Source organism: Myxocyprinus asiaticus, chromosome 1 (genome assembly GCF_019703515.2).
Source record: "Myxocyprinus asiaticus isolate MX2 ecotype Aquarium Trade chromosome 1, UBuf_Myxa_2, whole genome shotgun sequence".
NCBI lineage: Eukaryota > Metazoa > Chordata > Actinopteri > Cypriniformes > Catostomidae > Myxocyprinus > Myxocyprinus asiaticus.
The window spans coordinates 27133678-27159027 of record NC_059344.1 but is presented as its reverse complement, the minus strand read 5'-3'; the positions used below and the strand labels follow the sequence as shown (position 1 = coordinate 27159027).

The window sequence follows — 25350 nt, the reverse complement described above, 5'->3', positions numbered from 1 at the left end:
AAAAATACTAATAATTTCTAGGGGGCCTGGTTAGCTCAGTGGTAAAAGACGCTGGCTACCACCCCTGGAGTTCGCTAGTTCAAATCCCTGGGCGTGCTGAGTGACTCCAGCCAGGTCTCCTAAGCTACCAAATTGGCCCGGTTGCTAGGGAGGGTAGAGTCACATGGGGTAACCTCCTCGTGGTCACTATAATGTGGTTCGTTCTCGGTGGGGCACGTGGTGAGTTGAGCGTGGACGGCGTGAAGCCTCCGCGCTATGTCTCCGTGGCAACGTGCTCAACAAGCCACGTGATAAGATTCATGGGTTGACTGTCCGTGGATTCGTCCTCCGCCACCCGGATTGAGGCGAATCACTACGCAACCACGAGGACTTAAAAGGGCATTGGTAATTGATCATTCCAAATTGGGTGGAAAAAAAGGGGGGGGGAAATCCCCCCAAAAAATTCTTGTTGCACTTTAATCTGTTTTGAATTCTACTATTCTGATGCTAGTGAAACTTTGTAATATGGCACTTTTCGTACCACTGTCTCCTTAAGATGATTCGCTTATGTTTTCCTCTTTTGTAAGTCGCTTTGTATAAAAGCGTCTGCCAAATGAATAAATGTAAATGTAAAATGCTTGTTTTACAGAAAGTGGATGTTTTGTGTGGAATTGGAATAAAGAAGGTGGCGTGTGGGACCCAGTTCTCCGTTGCTTTAACTAAAGATGGAAACGTCTATACGTTTGGCCAGGGTAAACCATGCACACATGTGGACACAGACTCCCTTCTCAGAGAGAAACTTTACACTTATGAAACAAATTTGCTCTTAGAATGTTAACGCTAGTCCAACATTTCTAATAATTGTAAGAAAAAAGTCATTTTGCTGATTTCTGTACTCATTTGATAGATCGTTTAATTGGTCTGCCAGAGGGCCGAGCACGAAATCATAACCGGCCTCAGCAGGTCCCTGCTCTTATGGGCATGTTCATGGAGGATGTGGCTGTTGGGGCAGAGCATACACTTGCACTCTCATCAAATGGAGATGTTTACACCTGGGGGAGCAACTCAGAGGGTCAGGTGTGTGTGTTAAGGGAAAGAGGATTTCGTTTTTTATAGATAATGAGCAATACCATGGAGAATTAAACCGTTTGTGTGTTTGTAGTTGGGCTTGGGCCACACCAACCATGTCAGAGAGCCGACCCTCATCAGCGCTTTACAAGGCAAAAACATCAAGCAGATCTCTGCAGGTCGCTGCCACAGTGCCGCATGGACTGCACCACCTGTTCCACCACGTGCTCCAGGTACAAACACATACACACTTCATTGCTTATACTAATTGTTACACCCTGGTCTCACTGATAACTCAAGCTGCAAGCCGGATTCCAGTCATTAGTGTCACTGAGACTGGATGTGTTCATGTCTTCAGGTTCGTCAGTGCCTCTGCAGCTGGGCTTGCCCGTGTGTGTGCCTCCTCAGTACAGTGCCCTAAGAGAGGTCAGTATGGAGGCTCTGAGAGCCAGACTACGCCTACTCTACCACTTCTCTGACCTCATGTACTCTTCATGGAGACTGCTCAACCTCAGCCCCAACAACCAGGTATGCACACAAACATTTGAAGTTTGCATTGTTAGGTTTGCTCTGTTAAATCCTACAGCCCCATGAACATTGTTTGTGATAATGCAATTAAGATGCATTTTCTGTTTCAGAGCTGCACGTCACACTATAATGCTGGAACATGGGGTATTGTCCAAGGTCAGCTGAGGCACCTGCTGGCCCCTAGAGTTTACACATTGCCCATGGTGCGCTCCATCGGTAAAACCATGGTGCAAGGGAAGAACTACGGCCCACAAATCACAGTCAAAAGAATCTCCACACGGTCAGTCATTTACAAAATTATTGCCAGAACACTGCAAATGTAATTTTACCTGCTTTTGTTGCTGTTTTTTAAGATTACAGGTAGCATATACTGTAAGAACATCTTAATTGCTGGTGATGCTTTTCTTTCAGGGGGAGGAAGTGTAAACCCATCTTTGTGCAGATCGCCAGACAGGTTGTAAAATTGAATGCATCTGACTTGAGGCTGCCATCGAGAGCCTGGAAAGTCAAGCTGGTGGGTGAGGGAGCAGATGATGCTGGAGGGGTGTTTGACGACACAATCACAGAGATGTGCCAGGTAGGATGAATCCTAACAGTGATGCACAGCTCAGCTCATATTAAAGCATTAGTGCAAAATTACATGCAAGTCATGGAACTCGAGGAGAATGAGGAGGGTATTTGGGAGAAATGTTCTTGAACTGAAGTGTCTGATTGAAACATGTAACTGTCTGTAGGAGTTAGAGACAGGAGTGGTGGATCTTCTTATCCCTTCCCCCAATGCTGCTGCTGAGGTGGGCTACAACAGAGACAGGTAAGAGCTAGTTGAACCTTGTCCACTCTTTTTATTGCTGTGTATTGGTGTTTTTATATAATAGGCTTATACAGTCATGGAAAACCCAGAAATTGTTTTCCAGGCCTGGAAAATAATGGAAACTAATAAAATCTCAGAAGTCATAGAAAGGTCTAATTCATGGAAAGTGAATATAATTCATGTTTTATTTTGTAGAGCTGAAACTTGCTTGCAAGCCACAGTGATCCAGTAGTCTGGTTTGTCTGTGAATCATTCTTTTAAAGCTACACTATGTGAGATTTTTTTTTGGTTAGAAATGAACAAAATTCCATTAATGATCATATACACCAACACTCCCATCTTCCAAACCATGTTTTTGCCTTACCCCAATTCAATATGGTAAGCCTATAATAATTATTTATATTTTAGAGCTGTCGGGATGGATTTGGCATGAAATTGCATTCTTCCTTCATTCATCCGTGCGTGTTTACGTCACATCTGTAAATAAAGAAAAAAGGTACGGGGCTACTACAGCACTTGTATATGTGCAGTGATAGGCGTGGTGGTAGTTTAAAGCTGACAGCTTGTAGCCACAACACATGAGCAACACTGACCATGAATTATTCAAAAAGGCAACCCTCTGGAGACTCACCTGTTTTTAAAATAAAAAAATGAAGAGTCTGCAAGAAAAAAGGGAAAGCAACAGAGCCCGTAATAATAAAACACGAAAAAATATCGGCTTGGCTTCTCATAGATGGTGACAACTCTGAGAAAGGATTTAAAACCGACCCAGAGATGGCTTTTTTTTGCTCAACAGGTAAGATATTTTATTGGACCGATAGTTAGCCAGGAAGCTCTCTTAGCACGGTAGTTCGTTAGATAGTGTTAGCCATTCTAATGTGGCATATTATTATGGATTGTGGTACTGCAGTGCTCGATTTCATTTTCGAGGAAGGACAATGGGCGAAAAATTACTTAATGCTGGTAACAATGCCAATCTTTAAACCAGATACTACCTTTGGTCTATTTGCCTGCTCGCCAAGTTATAATTTCCACCGTTTTACTTTATCTGATATGACTAGTAGTCGTTATGTCTAATGTCATTGTTGCCTAACTTTTGTAACGTTATTTATTTTAAAACAGTTGTTTTCAACAAGTCAAAACATCAGCGGAAGATATGCTACTTACCTGCTTTTAAGACATATTTTTGGATATCCGGCTTTTTCTTCCTTTTCGTTTTAAGGGTAAGGGCGAGTTTTGTTGTTTGTCTCATTCGCTCTGATAAGTTGATCACATGTAACCATGATTACACAGGTGGTATTCAAACCATCAGATTCAGTCAGTCACATTTATTTATAGCACATTTAAAAACAACAACTGTTGGCCAAAGTGCTGTACAATTAAACTAGTTAAAAAGAAAGGGATATATTAAAAGAATACCTGAATAACATTCACAAAAGGAGATAAAAACAATACACAAAACAGTAAAAGTAATACTGTTACAATTGCAAAGTATCAAATGCTAAAACAAACAAGTGTATTTTAAGAAGTGATTTAAAACCATCAGATTCATCCACGCAGAAGAGCAGAGCCAAAGCCCAACTGACGTAATTACCAAAACATTGTTCCTCTGCAAGTAACTTGCAGTTCTATGCTTCAACCAGAAGGCTAGAGGGCCAAAAGTTTTACATAGTGTAGCTTTAAGAGAGTTGAAATGGTTCACAAATCTAGATGATTCATTAGCAAATCAATCTGAATCAAAATGATTTTTCAAAAACTATATCCAGTAATCACAAGTACTTAGCATATTTTATTCCACACAAACCAATGTCTTATGAACAGATCATCATGGATTCATGTATGCATTTATCTATGTATAAGTTATTATCTTTATGTGTATCCTCAGGTTCTTGCTGAACCCCTCAGCCTGTCTGGAAGAGCACTTGCTGCAGTTTAAGTTTTTGGGTATTCTGATGGGAGTGGCCATCCGCACTAAGAAGCCTCTAGATCTGCACCTGGCTCCAATGGTGTGGAAGCAGCTGTGCTGTATTCCTCTCAACCTTGAGGACCTGGAGGAGGTGGACCTGCTCTATGTGCAGACCCTCAACAGCATCCTGCACCTGGAGGATAGCGGCATCACCGAACAGAACTTTTATGAGGTGGAGGGAGTGGAGACCCACAGAATACTCACTCACACTGTGTTGCACAAACGTTTCTAAGCTTAGTATATAAATAGATGTTTTACTCTCATATGACACCATAATTAACTGGATGGGTAAAGTTTTGTCAAGACAAACTTCAGTGTTGGCTTGTCAAAGCCTTGTCTTTTAACTAGTTCAGTCATGATTCTCTGAAAGATTTTGCTTGTTAATGTGGGTATGACATATTGATAGAATATTGGTCTTGGTCAACTAGATCTGCTATGCTGCTGCTGCTGCGACTACAGAGCAAGTATGGAGACTTGCTACTGCTAAAAAATACACAGATATACTGAATTGTGGACTTGCTGATGCTGCACAATTAGACAAAACACAAGACATGTTGCATTGAGCATGTAGGACATGCTGTTGCACAAATAGACATTACAAACAATCCCATTGGAACAGCCAGGTGGAGGTGGGTTTCAGAGAGAAACTCTTGCAGAATGCTACAGTGAAACCACCTTATCTGCAAAACTGAGAAAGACGCTAGTTGATTGGCTACCCAATTACATGTCAAAGGACCTATCAGTTTACACCATGCAAGCCATTTGGCTTAACATGTCACATGTGAGCAAGCCAATTGGCTAACAGGTCATTTGGTCATTTTTAAAAGTTTTAAGTTTGGTGGGTATACAGACATTACAGTAAGAACAACAGCCATCTAGCTAAATAGACAGACAGGTGGATAGATAGATAGATAGATACATAGAGTGAGAAGAGAGAGAGAAATTTTAAAGGTCCTGTGAGCACTTTTTTCATGGAAAAGTATGCAAAAATGTTCCTGCTCCCTTAGATATTAATTAAATAAGTGTCCTGAGATATCTCACTGTTCTCTGTGACAGCTGTAGACTTTGAAAACAGCAAACAAAAATGTGTCCGCAGACATTGACGCTTTTCACCTGTCAATCATTTTGCTCGTTCTCATTTGAAGCGGATCATTGAGGCTATGATCCATAATGTTTGTCAGTTGAGGGCACTATTGTTCCACTGTTGAATTTGACAGCCACAGGAACAAACAATGCTGCTCTTTTGCTTGGTTTTGGTCTCAAAATTATTTTTGGAGGGTGGGGTTATGGAATGAGGGGGTGTGGCTAATTCAACTCAGTCACTTGAAAGCTTCAGAATGCTAAAACTGCTTACAGCACCTTTAAGCAGATTAAAGGCCTTTTGTGGGTTTGTTTACATTCACATTTTTGACAGTAGGAATTTGAATTAACTAGCACTCCGTTTGACCATTTTTTATAAAAAAATTTTGTTTTGGGGATTTTTTCCCCTTTTTCTCCCAATTTGGAATGTCCAATTCCCAATGCACTCTAAGTCCTCGTGGTTGCATAGTGATTTGCCTCAGTCTGGGTGGCGGAGGACGAATCCCAGTTGCCTCCGCGTCTAAGACAGTCAACCCGTGCATTTTATCACATGGCTTGTTGAGCGCGTTGCCACGGAGACATAGCATGTGTGGAGGCTTCACGCCATCCACCGCGGCATCCGCGCTCAATTCACCATGCGCCCCACCGAGAACAAACCACATTATAGCAACCATGAGGAGGTTACCCCATGTGACCTCTACCCTCCCTAGCAACCGGGCCAATTTGGTTGCTTAGGAGACCTGGCTGGAGTCACTCAGCATGCCCTGGGATTCGAACTAGTGAACTCCAGGGGTGGTAGCCAGCGTATTTTACCACTGAGCTACCCAGGCCCCACTCCATTCCGTCAGTGTAACTCCATGCGATTTTGGGGGTGGGGGGGGGGGTCGTCTGATGTGCGAAAACCTTAAATCCAGTCAGTTAGAAAAAATATACCACACTTTTCCAGAACTGTCTGAAGGTCTCTGCCAAGTTAGATGGATGTAGATTGAAAGCTTTAGAAGTTAGTTTTAGAAATTTTGGTCTTGGTTATAATGACAAGACAAATAACAATAAAAATAGAATTAATATAAGGTGCCAGGTAATGAATAAAATTTTAAAAAAAAAACTAAAAGTTTGTAGAATTACATTATGTTGACTTCAGTTACAGGGAACAGACTTGATCAGCATTGTTTTCAATCAAATTTGTCTACTTAATTCATGGACTACTTATCTAGTGTAACTGAGATGCGGCGGATGGAAACCTCTCCCAATTGGTCGGTTTGTTTTACCATTTTCAGTTGACAAGTATTCTCTTTTTTTTTTTTTTTTTTAACAGATGATTCCCCTTGATTCATTTGTCGGTCAAAGTGCTGATGGAAAAATGGTTCCCATCATCCCAGGAGGAAACAGCATACCATTGACCTTTTCCAATAGGAAGGAGTATGTAGAGCGTGCCATTGAGTATCGCCTCCATGAAATGGATCGGCAGGTTTGTGTTTGAGCCAGTCATTTTGAGTGCATCCTCGCGCTCAATTTTCCCACTCCTGCTATTGTTACTACTTGTCATCGGATCCAATTGTAACACATCCTTTCCATTATGGTCTCCTCTGTATGTGTGGGTTAGGTGGCAGCAGTACGAGAGGGCATGTCCTGGATAGTGCCTGTTCCGTTGCTCTCTTTACTTACAGCTCGACAGCTGGAGCAGATGGTGTGCGGGCTGCCGGAGATCAGCGTGGAGGTTCTGAAGAAGGTGGTTCGCTACAGGGAGGTGGACGAGCAGCAGCAGCTGGTGCAGTGGTTCTGGCAAACGCTAGAGGAGTTCTCCAATGAGGAGAGAGTGCTCTTCATGCGCTTCGTCTCTGGACGCTCTCGTCTGCCGGCCAACACTGCAGACATCTCCCAGCGGTTCCAGATCATGAAGGTGGACCGGGTAAGCATGTGTGTATTTGTATATATGGACATAAGTGTTTGTGTATATGTACTAATGTGTGTCACTCTCTTGTCTCTCACAGCCATATGACAGTCTTCCCACCTCTCAGACGTGCTTCTTCCAGCTCCGCCTCCCACCTTACTCTAGCCAATCAGTAATGGCAGAGCGGCTGCGTTATGCTATTAATAACTGCCGTTCTATTGATATGGACAACTACATGCTGTCCCGCAATGTGGACAATGCAGAGGGGTCGGACACAGATTATTAACACAGTGTATGTGCTGTGTTGGACTGTTTAGGATTCGTTACAGGCTTTTATGATTTTTATGATTAAACACATAATCCAGTGTTTTTATTTTCACCTTTTGTTTCTTAGCAGTTAAACTGAAAATGGATGGGCCACACAATCTGTTCACACACATATGTATATTCCTTCTCTATTCTCTGAAGCTCAGTCTTTTTCCACTATCAATTTTTTGGCTTTGCCTCTTTTTTTTCAGGATATTCTGCATGAAATTATGTTGTTTAAAAGAAACAATATTGCACATTGTGTATAATCCTTCATTAGGAAATTGTTTTACATGAGTATCTGTATTTATTTGAATTTTTTGAACTGCATACACCAGGTTTCTTATGGCAGAGATGCAATAAATGTTTCAATCTAAAACTGCCCTCTGAATCATCAGGGTCAAACAAATGCAAAAATCAAAAGAGAGGGGGGTAGGGAGTTAAAGGGTTAGTAAACCAAAAAATGAAAATTCTCTCATTTACCCACCCTCATATCATCCCAGATGTGTATAACTTTCTTTCTTCTGCAGAACACAGATGAAGATTTTTAGAAGAATATCTCAGTTCTGTGGGTCCATACAATGCAAGTGAATGGTGGCCAGAACTTTGAAGCTCCAAAAAGCACATAAGACTCTAGTGGTTGAATCCATGTCTTCTGAAGCAATCCAACCTGTTTTGGGTGAGAACAGACCAAAATATAACTCCTTTCTCACGTTAAATCTCGACATCAGCAGTCTCCTTAGCGATCATGATTTCAAGCTTGATTACACTTCCGAGTACCAACTAGTGCTCTGCGCTTGAGTCAAGCACTAGGAAGTGTTATCAAGCTTTCTCTAAAACAAGCCAAATTATTTCCTTGTTTCACAAAAAGAACAGGAATTAATATATCCATGCAAGAAAGATTATGGAGATTGGGATGATTTAATCTCAAGCTACTTTATTAAGAATTGAAATTTCATACACCTTACAGCCAAAGTTAACCAATGAATGTGACATCTGAAAAGATGCCACTGACCCACTTATGTAATTAATATCATTCAGACATTCCTGTACAATGTGGTTTCTCTGCTTTAATCATTCAAGCCTTAGCTGGACATAAAAGGCAAAATAACACTGCTGCCCTAAGAAGAGGTGAAAACTGTCTTAAAAGACAAATGTGCAAAAAAAAAAGAGACAAAAATCCAGACACATGAAATAAAATTAATTAAATAGGAAATACAATGCTCCAGGGTTTGATCACCAAAGAATTAAAAGGTGAATAATGCTTTGTAAGATTCATTGCAAGGCTGATAAGGACAGAAAGGGTTATTCTGAGACTCATTTGTCAGTTAAAACAAAATAAAGAAGAAAAAGAAACCTGACTGGAGACACAAGGAGAATAAACCATTTAAAAGCCAACCCTATACAAGGCCTCGTTCAAAACCTGCTACAGAGGTAAGAATCACAGGAAAGCATCTCTAGCCATGTTTACAGAATCCTTCAGTATAAAACACACACATTGACGCTTTCTCTGTCTCACACGCAGAACATGAGGTACAGAACAGAAAACAGAAGAGGAGGTAATTACAGAAAGTGCCAGATCTGCAGACATAAATACGCATGTTGTTCGGCAACTATTCATATGCAAACTACCCAGAACGTAAGCCCCTCAGTTAAGAGAGTCCAGGGCTGCTTGTCATGTTGTTGAACTATTCGCTCATTGGAGAAAGTCCTGTTTGGAGCCGATGGGTTATCTAGGCCGGTGATTGGCCAGCAGGAAGTCTTTATCTTTACAGGTGAGACAGAGATTAAGGTTCCTCAAAGATCCTCCAGCACATAAGTATGCCCAGGCTGCCATGACACACAGTATGATATAGGTTGGGATCAAACTGCCCTGATAGTGTGGGTTCACAAATGTCTAAAACACATAAAAAGGAATCAGATCAAAGGAACTTGGTACTTGCAGTCAATTGAATTAATAAAAAAGGCTGAGTGGATATGTAACAACCAAGTGTATAGCTGAATGCAGTGTGTTGAGTGCATGATCACATGATGCACTTGTGATCAGTGTTAGTCAGATGTTAGTGTCAATGTTTCTCTTCTATGAGTAAAACATAAATGTACAATGTGTTTTTACTCACCAGGCATGATACTAGTAGATGACTGAAGACCACAGCTCCAAGAGCCCACCATCTCTGTTTCTCACATGCCTCAAAGAAAACAACACCCCAGAACATATGCAGCAAAATAATGGCCAGTGTCATAAACGCTGTGGAGACACACATTCACACAGAGCAGGGATTAACACTTTGTAGCCATTCTGAACTTTATTCTCTGGGTTGAAACACAAATTGCCATCTCATTACCTGAGGATAAGAAATAATGTTGAGAGTCGCCATGGATACCAACAGTTCCTGGGCCCAAAGAGTCAGACAGTATGTTGACCACAGAGAACGCTCCACTCATAAAGCCAAAGCCCAGACCAGATACTGCAAATAAGTCACAAACAGAAATTCATATACAGTCAAACAAACATTAGCTGTTCACCTTACTACCAGGACAAATGCGCGACGTATACCATAGGCTAGCTGCCGCATGGAGATGGGCATGGTGTCCTCTTGACTGAGTGTTAATAGGCCATCATTTGCTTTCCTGTGAGAGATGCCATGAAAGAAATGAACAACTCTCTGTGTGACACTGCAGAAAGCTTTCCTTCAAAATATCAATGTGATTCGCAATTTTTGGCTTATTTAAAGCACAATTCTGGGAGTTTTATGTTATGTTGATGCAAACACAGAGATAGGACGTTAATTCTTACTTCAGCAGTTTGTAGTAACCAAATCTGAAAACCTCTTGAAGCAACACAGAGAGCACCACTCCAAAAATAAGCAGTCCTCTCTGCTGAGTGGCACTGTTCTTGTTGCTGATCTGAACTGTGATGAACCACACAAGAGAGGACATCAGCAAAGACACCAGCCAGAAAAATGCCCTAGAACAAACACAACCATGTTACAAATATTGCAAATGGGTCAATGACATGACGCTCATTTTTTTATTTTATTTATTTGTCTGGATCTATTACAGGAATAGTTCACCCAAAAATGAAAATTCTCTCATCATTTACTCACCCTCATGCCATCCCAGATGTGTATGATTTTCTGTCTTGTGCAGAACACAAAGGAAGATGTTTAGAAGAATATCTCAGCACTGTAGGTCCATGCAATGAAATGGATTTGGCCACTTGAGTCATATGGGTTTAATTTGACTTGTATGCTGCCTTTATGTGCTTTTTGGAGCTTCAAAGTTCTGGCCAGCATTCACTTGCATTGAATGGACCAACAGAGCTGAAATATTCTTCTAAAAATCTTCATTTGTGTTCTGCAGAAGAAAGTAAGTCATACACATCTGGTATGATATGAGGGTGAGTAAACCATGAGAGAATTTAAATGTTTTGGGTGAACTAACCCTTTAAGGTTTTCAAAAATACAATTCACACAAAACAATGACTTTAATACAACTTTACTCAAAATTTTCCTGGGGCTACCTCTAAGTGGTATAACCGTACAGAGATTTAAAGATGGGGGGATTTTTTGGCATAAGTAGTTTGAAAAAATAACACTGGTCAGATGCTTGTTTAGAGAGTTTCCAGTCACATAACACATTAATTAGCCTATAACTAAATCAGTTCATTCAAAACTCACATCTTTATTCCCTCCATATCAAGCACTTTTCTCACTGAAGTTATCTAGATGTAAAACGTGAACAGCTGAGAACTGAGCTCTGGCTTAAGCGTCAGTGTTAACAGTAGTAATAAAATGAAAAATCAATCCCCTTTGGTGAAAATATTTCAAACCACAAAACTGAACAAGTGTAAGGCACTTGAGAGCAGGTCGCGCTCCCTCTTTGATTTACTACTAAAGGAGTTTCCTCACTCCTTGACTTGTTTGTTTCTTCAATTCTTAAAACTTCTCTACAGTTGCATTCACAGTCGTGTGGTAAAGTTTGCCCTGTTATGATCTGTAATTATATTTAAAGACCTGAAAATCCAGTGATTTCACCGAAGCACCAGATGTGAGGCAGTTCTGCCCAGATTACTTGCTGTATCACGGGACTTCAAACCCGCAGTGAACCCCCACACGGGAGAGGAAGTCAGCACCGGTACATACCCTGCAATGAGGAAGATCACACGGAGCGGATCCCGGGCGATTGTAAAGACGAACAAAGCGATGGCCGGGCCGAAAGCGATGAACGTACAGCCGAAAAACACCGCCACTGTCATGATTGAGCTCGGCTAACCTGCTAATTCACTCTATTCCGGCCACTTCACTCAGACAAGAGTCCACAGAGGAAATCAGCACCTTTCACCCATGAGAGAGAGTCCATGCGGTTGTCAGTCGGTTCGTATAAGGAACATGGATGAAGAGTTACCGAGGCGTTTGTGCCTTTTTTCTTCTTCAAAATAGGTCGAGAGGGTTCAGCGGTGAGCTTGAAGCTTCACAGCACAATGGCTGAGGGTACTTCCGGTTCCTAGTCAGGTGACCATGTTTAGGAAGCATATTTTAAATTTTATGTTTTCCACTTACCAGATAATCTAAGTAATTACTTACGTTTACAGTCAACAATAAATGGGTTTTATTTGTATCTTCTTGTAGCACTTAGTTCATGTGGAAAAATATGCTTTTTTGTTTTATTTAGTTGAAGTTTCAATACAGAACCATGGAGCTTATAAAGGACAGTACACCCAAAAATGAAAATTCTCTCATCATTTACTCACACTCATGCTATCCCAGATGTGTCTGATTTTTTCTTCTGCAGAACACAAACGAAGATTTTTAAAAGAATATCTCAGCTCTGTAGGTCCTCACAATGCAAATGGATGGTGGCCAGAACTTTGAAGCACCAAAAAGCACATAAAGGTAGCATATAATTAATCCAGTAGATTCCAGTGGTTAAATCCATGTCTTCAGAAGAAAAATGATAGGTGTGGGTGAGAAGCAGATCAATATTTAAGTCCTTTTTTACTATAAATCTCCACTTTCACATTGTTCTTCTTTTGTTTTTGGCGATTCACATTCTTCATGCATATCGCCACCTACTGGGTAGGGAGGAGAATTTATAGTAAAAACTGATTTAAATATTGATCTGTTTCTCACCCACACCTATAATATCTCTTCTGAATATATGTATTTGATAGACAGATATGAAGATATGTATTTCATTGGAGTCTTATGGATTACTTTTATGTTCTTTTTGGATCTTCAAAGTTTTGGTCACCATTCACTTGCATTGTGAGGACCTACAGAGCTGAAATATTCTTCAAAAAACCTTTGCTGTGTTTTGCAGAAGAAAGAAAGTCATACAGATCTGGGATGGCATGAGGGTGAGTAAATTATGAGATCATTTTCATTTTTGGGTGAACTATCCCTTTAATTGAGATTTCAATTCAGACTTCAAACTCACATTTAGGCAAAATCTTAAAATTTAATGTTTAAACAAATCATTCTTTATATTCATATGTATATTCTCTCATATACCACATAAATAGTGACCGTTATTAAATGCAACACATTTATCTAAGCCCATACTTGTCTAAACACAGTTATATAAGACAAAATATACGTTCTGTCTATTTCATTAGCAAAGGCAAACAGATCTAAAACTGAACAGTAATATAAACACAAGGCACTTTTTTATTTAAAAGTATTCTGTTCAATCATATTATACCATCTTGAAATTGAAATTTATCAACTTTGACATTTATAAATCGTATTAATCAACACACTCTACTGAGGCTATGATATTGCAAATGATGAGGATGGTCATTATGAAGATTAGAATTTGTGAAACAACTCCATAGCAGCTATAGTGGTGCTCTGGCCAAAGATAAAAGCTCCAGTAATGACAGTAACCACACCCCAGCCTGTAAAGAGGGTTCTGAAAGAGAAAGACAAAATGATTTAAATAAATTGTGTGTAAGAGAGAGAGAGAGAGAGAGAATAATAAAATTAAAAAAATTGGAAGTTGCAGCACAATAAGTACAGAAAATGATGAGTAAAAGGTGGTAAATTATAGAAAAGTAGAAACACAGACATTACTGACCTCTTCCTGTGACTAATAGGTTCTGTCTGCATGGCGAAAATGAGGCACAGCCCTGCAGAAAATCAGCTTGATAAGTTTCTGTGACTGAAAGTGCATGAATGTTTGTGTGCTGACCCCTAAGTGGGATGAAATTGTATTGTATCACTGAGTGTCTTACCAGGAAAGATGAAGATAAAGAAGGCACTAATTCCTCCAATTACGCTGATGACTTCACTCATGTCTGGTACATAGATGGCGATGAGGAGAGTCACAGTGATCCAGAGAATTGTTAGAATCAAACGGCACCGACTCTCAATCACAGATGTAATTAAGGCCCGTTTTTCCCAGAAGCGCAATATTTGTGTTAGAATCACAGACCTGTGAATTAGACACAACCATTGGCACATGAGTGTGTGTATACAGTATGTATATGTGTGCAGTGAGCACAGTGAGCTATACAAATAACTGTATTTATGGTTAACAGTACCTGCCCAACAGCAATATTATAGGATAGATGGTGATAATCGAAATCCCAAACAGCAGCCTAGCAATAATCATCACAACATCATTTCCAGGATATGACATCAGAATATCTGAGGCTACTGCCCGTCCAAATGTAAGAAAGCCAAACACACCTGCAGTATTGCAACAATGTGTCAGTCTTTCAGTGTAAGATAAAAGTGTCTACACAATATCTTAATTTCCACATAGTAAGATAATAATGATCTCTTTAAATATGGGCATATCACAGAGGATTTGGCCAATTAACTCACCTGTAAGAGTATAAATAAGCAGGCAGAAAACCATAGAAGTAACCGAGATGAAGACCCAATGTGTAATCTTTTTGTTCTCCATGCTGCTGTATATTGCAATACATGCTTCGTGACACTGTAATATAAATAATATATAATATAATATATAATACATATATAATAATATATATATTTTGATCTGAACAAAAATATAAAATTATAAATAAACAGTACAGTAAACAGTTCAGCATATAAGCCTTGAAAAATCAAAATAGTCAAAGATTCAAAGGAAATTGTTTTAACCGCTCATGCAAAAATGTACTAGTGATTGTACAATCGGACCTGGAAACCAAAACAGATAGTAGGAACCACACTGAACATGGAGGCCAATGAGTCCAACCTGTTACAAACACAAAACATAAGTAAAAATGATGTACACTCATATGGAAAATCAAATATAACACATTATAACTAAGGCTGTTGATTTAATGTGTTAATTCAGTGTGTTAATGTAAAAAAATAAAAAACATTTTTTTTAAATAATTAATCATGCCCCTGGCCATATGTAAATTCCGTAATAAGGAATTTTTCCACTAACAGAACAATTCAAGCTTGAGGTACCACTTTCTTGTTTTTGTGATTCGCTGTCAGTATGGGCAGTCAGCGCAGCTTCAGCTGTACAGGGAACAAACGGACAGCTGTTCAAAGACAGCTAGATGGATTAGAGTGCAAGTGTCCCTAGACACGTTTTGCAAAGCTGCAAACTACATTTAACTTGACACTCCTAAAAATGATAATGGCAAATGCAATCACAGTGAGACGCTCCAAAAGCATCCATCTGATGCATGTACAGACGGAATACACAAAAACTTGTCTTATGAGAACAGCCCAAGTAAACCTTGGATAGATTGCTGTTGACAGTAGGCTTGTGTCAGGCTTATGTTCAATGATATGGAGATAAAGCAAATAATATATTGACTTTAAAGACACATTTTTTATTGTCTAATGATTAGACTTAAATCAATGCTTGTCTGCCACAATAATGTAATTGTTATATTTACATTATTATTTTGTTATGCATATATACCTATATTTATTATATTATTCTATAATAAATACATAATTATTATAATTATAATTATGTATTGAATTATTTTCATTTGGGGGCCTTATTGAGCAAATATTAATTTATGCAATTAATTGTGATTAATTTGGTTTACTAATCTGCATATCATGTAATTAATTTGATTAAAATTGATTGACATCCCTACTTATAACACATTTCTATTCAGATCAACTCTAAACTCACCCTTCACTGTGCTCTGGTGTAATATCTGCTGTATGCTCATCTTTCAGGTAATACTTCACAATTACAGCCACGCTCAGGTATGTAGCAGCCAGAGTTCCCAGCACACTAGCAACATAAACACAAACAAACTTTAAGTGATCAGAGATAGTAATAGATAAGGCAAGTAAATGTAGGAAACGAGGTGGGGGAAAAGGAACTAAGCACTATGTACTGCAGTACTTTTAACCAGACCCTAAAATGATGATAGTATTAAATGTTATATAAATCCTTCACTAATTCACTAGGCACTAAATGAAAACTATATCCGTTTTTTAACACATACCTTGTGTATTTCTGGATGCCGATCTCTTTGGGTACTGAGAGTGGGAGGATGATAACAAGGCACATGACAAAGAGTGCAAAACGGTGATCTGTGTACCAATGATATGGCATGTCTCCTGTAGTGCCTGTCACAGTCTCATACAGAGACAGACACACTGCAACACACAAACAATTACATTTAAGAGGACAGGATCTCTCTCCCTCTCTCTTTCTCTCTCTCTGTCTTTATTGAGCATGATTGTGTTTACTTACAATATTGCCAAACAAATACTGACAAGAAAAAAATAAATAATTTAATTTAATTTAATTTAAAATTACATTTAAAATAAGGTGCCAAATAGTGAATAAGATTGAAAAAAAAATAATAGTAACAATATACACTATACAATATAAAATAATTTTTTTTTACAAGATATTATGAAGAAAAAAAATGCTGAAACATATGTGCATAGATACCCCTTTTTATACGCCTTGATACCCCTTTATTATGTCTCTCTCTCTCTCTCATATGTACAACATATACAAAGTAATAGATGTTAGAGTTGCTCACACTAAAAGGGACACTCAAAAATTACAATTATCTCATTATTTACTCACCCTCATGCCATCACAGATGTGTTTGACTTTCTTCAGCAGGACACAAACAAAGAATTTTAGAAGAATATTTCAGCTCTGTAGGTCCATACAATGCAAGTGAATGGGTAACACATTTTTGAAGCTCCAAAATCCACATAAAGTCAGCATAAAAGTAATCCATATGACTCCAGTGGTTAAATCTATGTCTTCTGAAGCGATATGATAGGTGTGGGTGAGCAACAGATAAATATTTAAGTCCTTTCTTTACTTTAAATTATCCTCCCCCGCTCCCTTTCACATTCTTCTTCTTCTGTTTTTGGTGATTCACAGTCTTAATGCATATCACCCCCTACTGGGCAGAGAGGAGAATTTATGATAAAAATGACTTAAATATTGATCTGTTTCTCACCCACACCTATCATATCGTGTCTGAACACATGGATTTAACCACTGGAGTCTTATGGATTCATTTTATGCTCCCTTTGTGTTGATTTTGGAGCTTCAAAATTTTGGCACCCATCCACTTCCATTGTGAGGACCTACAGAGCTGAAACATTCTTCTAAAAATCTTCATTTGTGTTCAGCTTGACAGGCACATGCACACACAGAATGACTGTTATGGAATTAAAAAGTGGCACAAACACCATACTTACGTTTATCCAGTTGATCCTGCACAACCACCAAAAAGGCGACAGAGATCATGAAGAGGTTGAAAACAAAGCAGATCTCACACAGATGGCCGATCCTCTGTCCACACACTTCTCGCACCACATCATGATACGTGTTCTGCCGACTGATTGATGAGGCATAGCCGAGAATGACCAACCCGCTGATCAGAAATACCAGAGAAACCTGAGAAACAGAAGGAAAGATGCTGATTTGCTTTAAACCCCACTATGTATGTATGTACTGTATGTAGGCTACTCTATTCAGCTACATTAACAATAGCACCACTGTGTAAGGCTTTATGTGAGCTGGCTGGCAAGGAACTTCTAGTTTTCAGGAGCACTCCAAAACCCCATGAGGAACCTGACACACAGGCACAAACCACAAGTGCAGATGCTATCTAGTAATATACTGAGAATGGTCACTGTCAGTTTGAGGTAACTTTGCTAAAGATCTGCTACTCTGGAAAGAGAAATGGACCCTCAGTCACCCACACACACTTTAAAGACAGTAGCTTTCTCTGAAACACCTACCACCTTTCATTTAATTTGTGACTCACTGTGAGTAACTGCATCGCATTCGCATGAGTAAGCTGAACACAGCAAACATAATATAAACAAGCACATCTTAAAAAATTAATGAGCATTCAAAAAAAACTAATAATAATAAAATAATAATAAGATTTACATATTTCTATTTAATACAAAATTCCATCAAATTCAATTGAGTCATCTTTAAAGGAATAGTTCATACAAAAATTTAAATTCTCACATCATTTCTTCACCCTCATGTCATTCCAGATGTGTATGACTTTCTTTTTTCTGCGAAACATAAATATTTTAGAAGAATATCTCTAGATCTGTAGGTCCAATCAGTGCAAGTGAATCATTCCCAGAACTTTTAAGGTCCAAAAAGCACATAGACAGCATAAAAATAATCCATACGACTCCAGTGGTTAAATCCATATCTTCAGAAGTGATATAAGTTTGGATGAGAAACAGATAAAAATGTAAGTCCTTTTTTTACTATAAATCTCCACTTTTATTTTCTTCTTCTTTTGTTTTTGGCAATTCACATTCTTCGTGCATATCGCCACCTATTGGACAGGGAGGAGAATTCATAGTCAAAAAGGATTTAACAATTAATCTGTTACTCATCCACACTTATCATATCACTTCTGATGACATGTATTTAACCACTGCAGTGTTTAAAAATTTTTAAATTACTTTTATACTGCCTTTATGTGCTTTTTTAGAGCTCCAAAGTTCTGGCCACCATTCACTTGCATTGAATGGACTTACAGAGCTGAGATATTCTTCTAAAAATCTTTGTTTGTGTTCTGCAGAAGAAAGACAGTCATACACATCTGGGATAGCTTGTGGGTGAGTAAATGATGAGAGAATTTTATTTTTTGGGTTAACTAACCCTTTGATGTAATAAAATTGAGGATTTTTAAATTATTATTCAAATTAAAGTATTTATTTTTTGAGTGAGGGTTTTTCACACTCCCAAATGCTTGTAGATCAGATCAATATCAGAAACAAATGTAGCGCTAGCATTATAAGTACTTCAAGGATATTATGATGTAATCTTTCCAAAATGAAGCTGAATATTGAGAGCAAGGGAGCAAAACACTCCATTACCTGTGTAAAGCTCTAGCGTAAAAAAACGACTTATCGACATTTGTTAGAAATGTAACACACCATCTCCACACTGATGGCGGTATTCACGCCGCCAGCCTTCTCAAAAGCCCAGGGAAAGTTAAGCAGACCCGCGCCGAGGGCGGATTTAAGCATGATGAAAATAGCTCCAAATGAGCCGAGGCGTGGGACTTCCGAACCCCGCGCAGGTTTGGATAGGAGACTGATGCTGCGGATGCTCTCCCGGGCTAGCTCCTCCATGGACTTCCTCAAGCGGCACGAGGATGTATCAAGAAAATTTGATTCGGAGATAAAAACAATGTAGCAAAAAGCTATGGAGCGTTTTCCCAATGCATCCGCACTTGACTGCTCTAAACTCGTGGTTCAATTTAGTTTGGCGAGTGAAGCAGCTGCCTCAAGTAAGCCCCCTTAAAAATGTCATCCCAGGGTGAGAAATATTGTAAAGACTTGTTAGCGTTTGTAATAGTGGGTTTCGAGCTTAAATGATTGCTTCTCTAAAGATGCACATTAGGAGGAATCTGCTGGTGATTTCACACAAGAACGATTTAGGCACTGCAACTGTCCTCTTAAATTAGACCCTCGTTATCTGTTGAACAGTGAGCATTCATGGTGTTATTTTCAAAAGTGAAAGGCTGTGTACATTTAATTAGTGCTCGTCTTGCGACCCTGCTTGAACCACTTGAGTAAACATTCATTTAAAGCTCTCACTTGAGGCACGTGCCAGTTTATGAACTCCTATTGCTTTGCTTTGATTACATTTTGAAGGAAATGAAGACGTGAATATGGCCATTTTTAGTTGTCAGTGCTCAGTATAACGTATTACATGTAGTCTGGATTACGTAATCAGATTACAGAAATCAAGTAGGGTACAACGGGGCTTGCTGTTTTAATAATTATTTTCATTAGCTGACAAATTTATATTATAACTATTACTCTTATATGTACACAATATCACTATAAACTCCCTGGGGGCCTTTTACCCCATAATTAATTGATCCCTCTAATTCTTTTTAATTTTTAAATCAGCCTATTGCTGATATACGTCCATATTTGAGTGTTTTCTAATTGCATTAGTGTGGTAAGTTACTTTTAGTATTGCAAATTGCTTCTGAACTCAGCTACAAAAATGTACATGACTGTGCTTGTGACAACCCATTTTTTACATTGATTCACAAATATAACTGGTCTGATCTGTACCACATATGGATGGCATTTGTAATGCCAAAATTGCTGGCGTAAGATCATTTTGAGTGCATTTTTTATTTTACTCAGATACAGGGAAATATTGAGTAAAACACAAACACAAAAATCAGTTCTAATATCTTGATTAATTTTTTCTGATTAACATTTTTTGATTCATATATATATAAAACAAAGAAAAGCAAAACATATAAACTCAGCAAAAAAAGAAACATCCTCTCACTTTCAAATGCTTTTATTTTCAAGCAAACTTAACATGTGTAAATATTTGTATGAACATAAAAACATTCAAAAACTAAGACATAAACTGAACAAGTTTCACAGACATGTGACTAACAGAAATGGAATAATGTGTCCCTGAACAAAGTCAAAAGTAACAGACAGTATCTGGTGTGGCCACCAGCTGCATTAAGTACTGCAGTGCATCTCCTCCTCATGGACTGCACCAGATTTGCCAGTTCATGCTGTGAGATGTTACCCACTCTTCCACCAAGGCATTTGCAAGCTCCCGGACATTTCTGGGGGGAATGGCCCTAGCCCTCACCCTCCGATCCAACAGGTCCCAGACGTGCTCAATGGGATTGAGATCCAGGCTCTTCACTGGCCATGAGCAGAACACTGACATTCCTGTCTTGCAGGAAATCACACACAGAACGAGCAGTATGGCTGGTGGCATTGTCATGCTGGAGGGTCATATCATGATGAGCCTGCAGGAAGGGTACCACATGAGGGAGGAGGATGTCTTCCCTGTAATGCACAGCGTTGAGATTTCCTGCAATGACAACAAGCTCAGTCCGATGATGCTGTGACACACCGCCCCAGACCATGACGGACACTCCACCTCCAAATCGATCCCGCTCCAGAGTACAAGCCTCGGTGTAATGCTCATTCCTTCGATGATAAACGCGAGTCCGACCATCACCCCTGGTGAGACAAAACCATGACTCATCAGTGAAGAGCACTTTTTGCCAGTCCTGTCTGGTCCAGCGAAGGTGGGTTTGTGCCCATAGGCGACGTTGTTGCTGGTGATGTCTGGTAAGGACCTGCCTTACAACAGGCTTACAAGCCCTCAGTCCAGCCTCTCTCAGCCTATTGCGGACAGTCTGAGCACTGATGGAGGGATTGTGCGTTCCTGGTGTAACTCGGGCAGTTGTTGTTGCCATCCTGTACCTGTCCCGCAGGTGTGATATTCGGATGTACCGATCCTGTGCAGGTTTTGTTACACGTGGTCTGCCACTGCGAGGACGATCAGCTGTCCTTCCTGTCTCCCTGTAACGCTGTCTTAGGCATCTCACAGTACGGACATTGCAATTTATTGCCCTGGCCACATCTGCAGTCCTCATGCCTCCATGCAGCATGCCTAAGGCACGTTCACGCAGTTGAGCTGGGACCCTGGGCATCTTTCTCTTGGTGTATTTCAGAGTCAGTAGAAAGGTCTCTTTAGTGTCCTAAGTTTTTGTAACTGTGACCTTAATTGTCTACCGTCTGTAAGCTGTTAGTGTCTTAATCACCGTTCCACAGGTGCATATTCATTAATTGTTTATGGTTCATTGAACAAGCATGGAAAACATTGTTTAAACTCTTTACAATAAAGAGCTGTAGAGTTATTTGGATTTTACAAAATTATCTTTAAAATACAGTGTCCTGAAAAAGGGATGTTTCTTTTTTTGCCGAGTTTATATACAGAATCAATCTTTAACCCCACTATTACCCCACCCAATCCCCAACCTGACCCTCAACAACATCCCTGTGGTCACAAATTATTATAGACACACACAAAAAAAAAAACAATATATATAATCACACAGATTTAAAACTAAACTTCTCTCTCCACTGCCCCTCCCCGAGAGCCCTCCAAAAATGCCAAATAGCTTCCCCATTTCCCATCAAAGGAATCCCACTTCCCCAAAAGCTGCCACCCTCCCCATTTCCTGTGCACCATTCTTGAAATGAGGGTGCTCTAGCAGCCTTCCATCCCCTTAAAACAATTTGTCTGCCAATCATGACACTGGTTATATTTTGATTCATTAAGTAAATTTATTTGATGCATTTAAGCAACATTGTCAGAATGGTATCTGCAGCTCAGAAGACACTGGAGATCAGGTAGGATCCATGTGCAGAGAATTTTATTTGAAGGAGCAAACTCACAGTCAAGACAGGGAAGGGTCAAAACCACAGGAGGCAAATGTACTCTAGGCAGAACAAATCCAATGGGCAAGGCAGATATCAAGGTCCAAAGAGAGTAAGTAGTCTAGATAAATGGACAGGCAATGTACACGAGTAACTCTCAGAATTGCAGCTATGAGAGACAAACTATACTTCACAGAAAGTAACTGAAGGAATAGGGCATTTATACTCTCAGGGAAACAAGTATTAGATTGGGCACAGGTGTGGTGAGTCTTGGTTAGTATTGGGACAATGAGGAACTCTTGTGGTGAATGAGCGTATCAGCTGGTGTGAATCTAACAGTATCAGTTTATTCTACTTAAAGTGACATAAAATAACCAAGAATTAGGTCAGAAGAAATCCAAAGTAATCTGAAAACAATCTGATTATATTACCTTAAAAATGTAATCCTAGAGATTACGTTACAGACTAGTTTCAGTCATGTATTTGTAATCAGCACCAGATTATAATTCAGAAGCAATCTACCCAGCACTGACAAGTTATTATAATGCCGTTTGTGTCAGCCTATATCAGCATTTTACATTTCGATTTTCTGGAGAGAATTAAAGATAATATACTGCTAATGTTTACACTGTGTATTTATTTAATGAAGATATACCAATACCAATTATTCAAATCAAATCTAACAAGCCTGCATTGTAGAGCTTTGACATTCCTGCCATGCAAACCACTTATAGTACAGCATTATCTGTCATTTTGCCATTAAATCAATGTTCCCTGTAACAGACGATGAAGAGATCAAAGTTAGGTAGTGTACACTAAAAAAAAAAAATTTGTCGGGTAACCTAAACAAATGTGCTTAATGTGGTAACATTTATTCAAGACAATAATGTTATTTAATCTGACTAAATCCATCCAGCCATTTTCTTGCTTGTCCTATGTAGGGTAAGGGGAGTGTTTGAGCCTATACCAGCTGTCTCAGGCCAAAGGCATGGAAACACCCTGGACAGGTGGCCAGTCCATCACAGTACTAAATACACAGTCCAACACATTCACACTCTCTCTCATACCTACGGGAAATTTAGAGTCTCCAATACACGAGACCTATCCTTGGACCGACGGGGAAACTCCACACACAGAAAGGCCCAGGCTGAGCCAGGACTCGAACCAGTGACCTTCTTGGTGACAATAAATCTCCACTTTCAATTTCACATTCTTTTGTTTTTTTGCAATTCGCATTCTTTGTGCATATCGCCACCAGGGAGAAGAATTTATAGTAAAAAAGGACTTATTGATCTGTTTCTCACGCACACCTATCATATCGCTTGTGAAGATATACTGTAGATTTAACCACTGGAGATTTTTGGATTATTTTTATGCTGCCTTTATGTGCTTTTTGGACCTTCAGAGCTGAGATGTTCTGTTAAAAATCTTTGTTTGTGTTCTGCAGAAAAAGAAAGTCATACACATCTGGGATGGGATGAGGGTGAGTAAATGATGAGAGAATTCAAATTTTTGGGTGAACTATTCCTTTAAAGGAATATTCCGGGTTCAATTCAAAAGTTAAGCTCAATCGACAGCATTTGTGGCATAATGTTGATTACTACAAAAATGTATTTTGACTTGCAAAAATCTTGGTTCCAGTGTGGCACTTACAATGGAAGTGAATGGGGGCTAATCAGCAAACGTTAAATACTCAAGTTTCAAAAATATAGCCACAAAACATAAAGAATATGCGTGTTACCATGATTTCAGAGTGACAAAATTGCTTACTAACCTTTTCTGTGTAAAGTTATTGCCAATTTTACAACTTTGTTACCATGACAATGTAATGTCATCAAACACTAAAACCCCAAAACGACTGTAAAAATGACCATTTAAACAACTTTACAGCTCAAATAATACACAAGTTTTAACAGAAGAATTAATGCAAGTGCTTTTATAAAATTATAAGCTTCACATTTCTGTTTAAACCCTCCAAAAATTGGCCACATACACTTCCATTGTAAGTGTCTCACTGCAACCTCGAAAAGGACGTACGAGTCTAAATAAAATTTTGTGGTAATCAACATTACGACACAAATGCTGTCGATTGAGCTTAATCGACAGTTCTTTTTTACTATAAATTCTCTGATATGCACAAAGAATGCGAATCGCCAAAAGAAGATGAATTTGACAGTGAAAAGGTGCATCCCAAACCGCACACTTCTGCACTATTTTACGTCGTTTTGAAGTATAAGTAGTGCGAGTAGTATGTTTACACTGAAAATGCAGCAAAAACTAGTGAACTACGAGTACCCAGATGATGCACTTTTTTGGAATGTTGGAAAGTTTGTTATGTTGAGATTCACCTCGAAGCTGGTTGGTTTGGTTCATGACTGACAACTCATTTATGAAGGATTTTATGAAAAGAAATGAATAATAGAATAAATTCATAGATCTGATTTTAAATATGTAGGTTTTGTGTGTGCAGAAATAAATGACAAATCCACACATTTAATCACATTTACTGTAATTACAGAAACTTTTGTGATATATTTGTAATGTAAACAATCATTTCCGACTTCTACAAACTGTCGAAAATACAGAAGTAGCAGGCGTTTAGAATAGAGTTAAGGACAAAATCCATTGATATTTCTCATTTTGTGCAGATAATTTTGCATGAATACATCACTTCCGGTCTGGCACATGGCACAAATAGTGTTGCATGGTGCAGTGAATAAGCGGCTTATTTCTGTTTCTCACCCACACTTATCATATTGCTTCTGAAGACATGGATTTAACCATTGGAATAGAGGTCTGTATGGGACTGGTTTTTCCATCCCGCTCCAGCCTGCAAGTTTCTATCCCGCACCCGAATACTCCATGTTCACCCGCTCTCTGCCCGCAGTGATTTTCTTCCCTCCCACTCCCGCAAACCCACATTTGATTTACATATAGAGCAAAATCCATACAAATAGACGACAAGTGTACACAAAGAACATTTTTTTCTGTTATTGCTCTTATCAGACGACGTGAAAATTACGGCAATTTGACTTGCCTGATGTTGGTT

General features: G+C 39.1%; 3 protein-coding genes across 11 annotated transcripts in view; 1 reads left to right on the top strand and 2 right to left on the bottom strand.

The window, feature by feature from the left end:
• Window positions 1–8398, top strand: part of LOC127456337 (probable E3 ubiquitin-protein ligase HERC1) — a 67678-nt gene extending 59280 nt beyond the window's left edge. For all 9 annotated transcript variants that reach the window (XM_051725081.1, XM_051725221.1, XM_051725136.1 and 6 more), the window contains exons 68-78: window positions 629–731; window positions 887–1056; window positions 1142–1280; window positions 1406–1575; window positions 1686–1855; window positions 1987–2152; window positions 2310–2386; window positions 4272–4524; window positions 6748–6900; window positions 7036–7341; window positions 7424–8398. In XM_051725081.1, the coding sequence (XP_051581041.1) occupies window positions 629–731; window positions 887–1056; window positions 1142–1280; window positions 1406–1575; window positions 1686–1855; window positions 1987–2152; window positions 2310–2386; window positions 4272–4524; window positions 6748–6900; window positions 7036–7341; window positions 7424–7609 (1893 nt within the window). In that variant the 3' untranslated portion in view covers window positions 7610–8398. The remainder of the gene's footprint in view (window positions 1–628; window positions 732–886; window positions 1057–1141; window positions 1281–1405; window positions 1576–1685; window positions 1856–1986; window positions 2153–2309; window positions 2387–4271; window positions 4525–6747; window positions 6901–7035; window positions 7342–7423) is intronic.
• A 148-nt stretch (window positions 8399–8546) lies between these two features.
• On the bottom strand, window positions 8547–12128 carry LOC127414693 (gamma-secretase subunit Aph-1b). Its single transcript, XM_051652922.1, has 6 exons — window positions 11775–12128; window positions 10427–10597; window positions 10187–10260; window positions 9975–10097; window positions 9750–9877; window positions 8547–9526 (listed from the first exon to the last, which is right to left on the bottom strand). Exons 1-6 carry the CDS (start codon window positions 11885–11887, stop codon window positions 9359–9361), a joined length of 777 nt encoding a protein of 258 aa, XP_051508882.1. The 5' UTR covers window positions 11888–12128; the 3' UTR covers window positions 8547–9358.
• A 1311-nt stretch (window positions 12129–13439) lies between these two features.
• On the bottom strand, window positions 13440–19211 carry slc38a8b (solute carrier family 38 member 8b). The gene is made up of 10 exons (XM_051650937.1): window positions 19014–19211; window positions 17298–17496; window positions 16070–16223; window positions 15748–15852; window positions 14781–14838; window positions 14460–14574; window positions 14174–14321; window positions 13865–14064; window positions 13708–13759; window positions 13440–13542 (listed from the first exon to the last, which is right to left on the bottom strand). The coding sequence occupies exons 1-10, from the start codon at window positions 19209–19211 to the stop codon at window positions 13440–13442; spliced, it is 1332 nt and encodes a 443-aa protein (XP_051506897.1).
• Window positions 19212–25350: the final 6139 nt, after the last annotated feature.

Coding starts and splice junctions, on each gene's coding strand:
- LOC127414693 (XM_051652922.1), bottom strand. CDS start 11,887: ATGACAGTGGCGGTGTTTTTCGGCTGTACGTTCATCGCTTTCGGCCCG. Junction 10,098..10,186: donor CATGCGGCAGCTAGCCTATG/GTATACGTCGCG, acceptor ACTTATTTGCAG/TATCTGGTCTGGGCTTTGGC. Junction 9,878..9,974: donor ACATTATTTCTTATCCTCAG/GTAATGAGATGG, acceptor GTGTCTCCACAG/CGTTTATGACACTGGCCATT.
- slc38a8b (XM_051650937.1), bottom strand. CDS start 19,211: ATGGAGGAGCTAGCCCGGGAGAGCATCCGCAGCATCAGTCTCCTATCC. Junction 14,322..14,459: donor GCTTATTTATACTCTTACAG/GTGAGTTAATTG, acceptor GCAATACTGCAG/GTGTGTTTGGCTTTCTTACA. Junction 13,543..13,707: donor CCTATTAGTCACAGGAAGAG/GTCAGTAATGTC, acceptor TTTCTCTTTCAG/AACCCTCTTTACAGGCTGGG.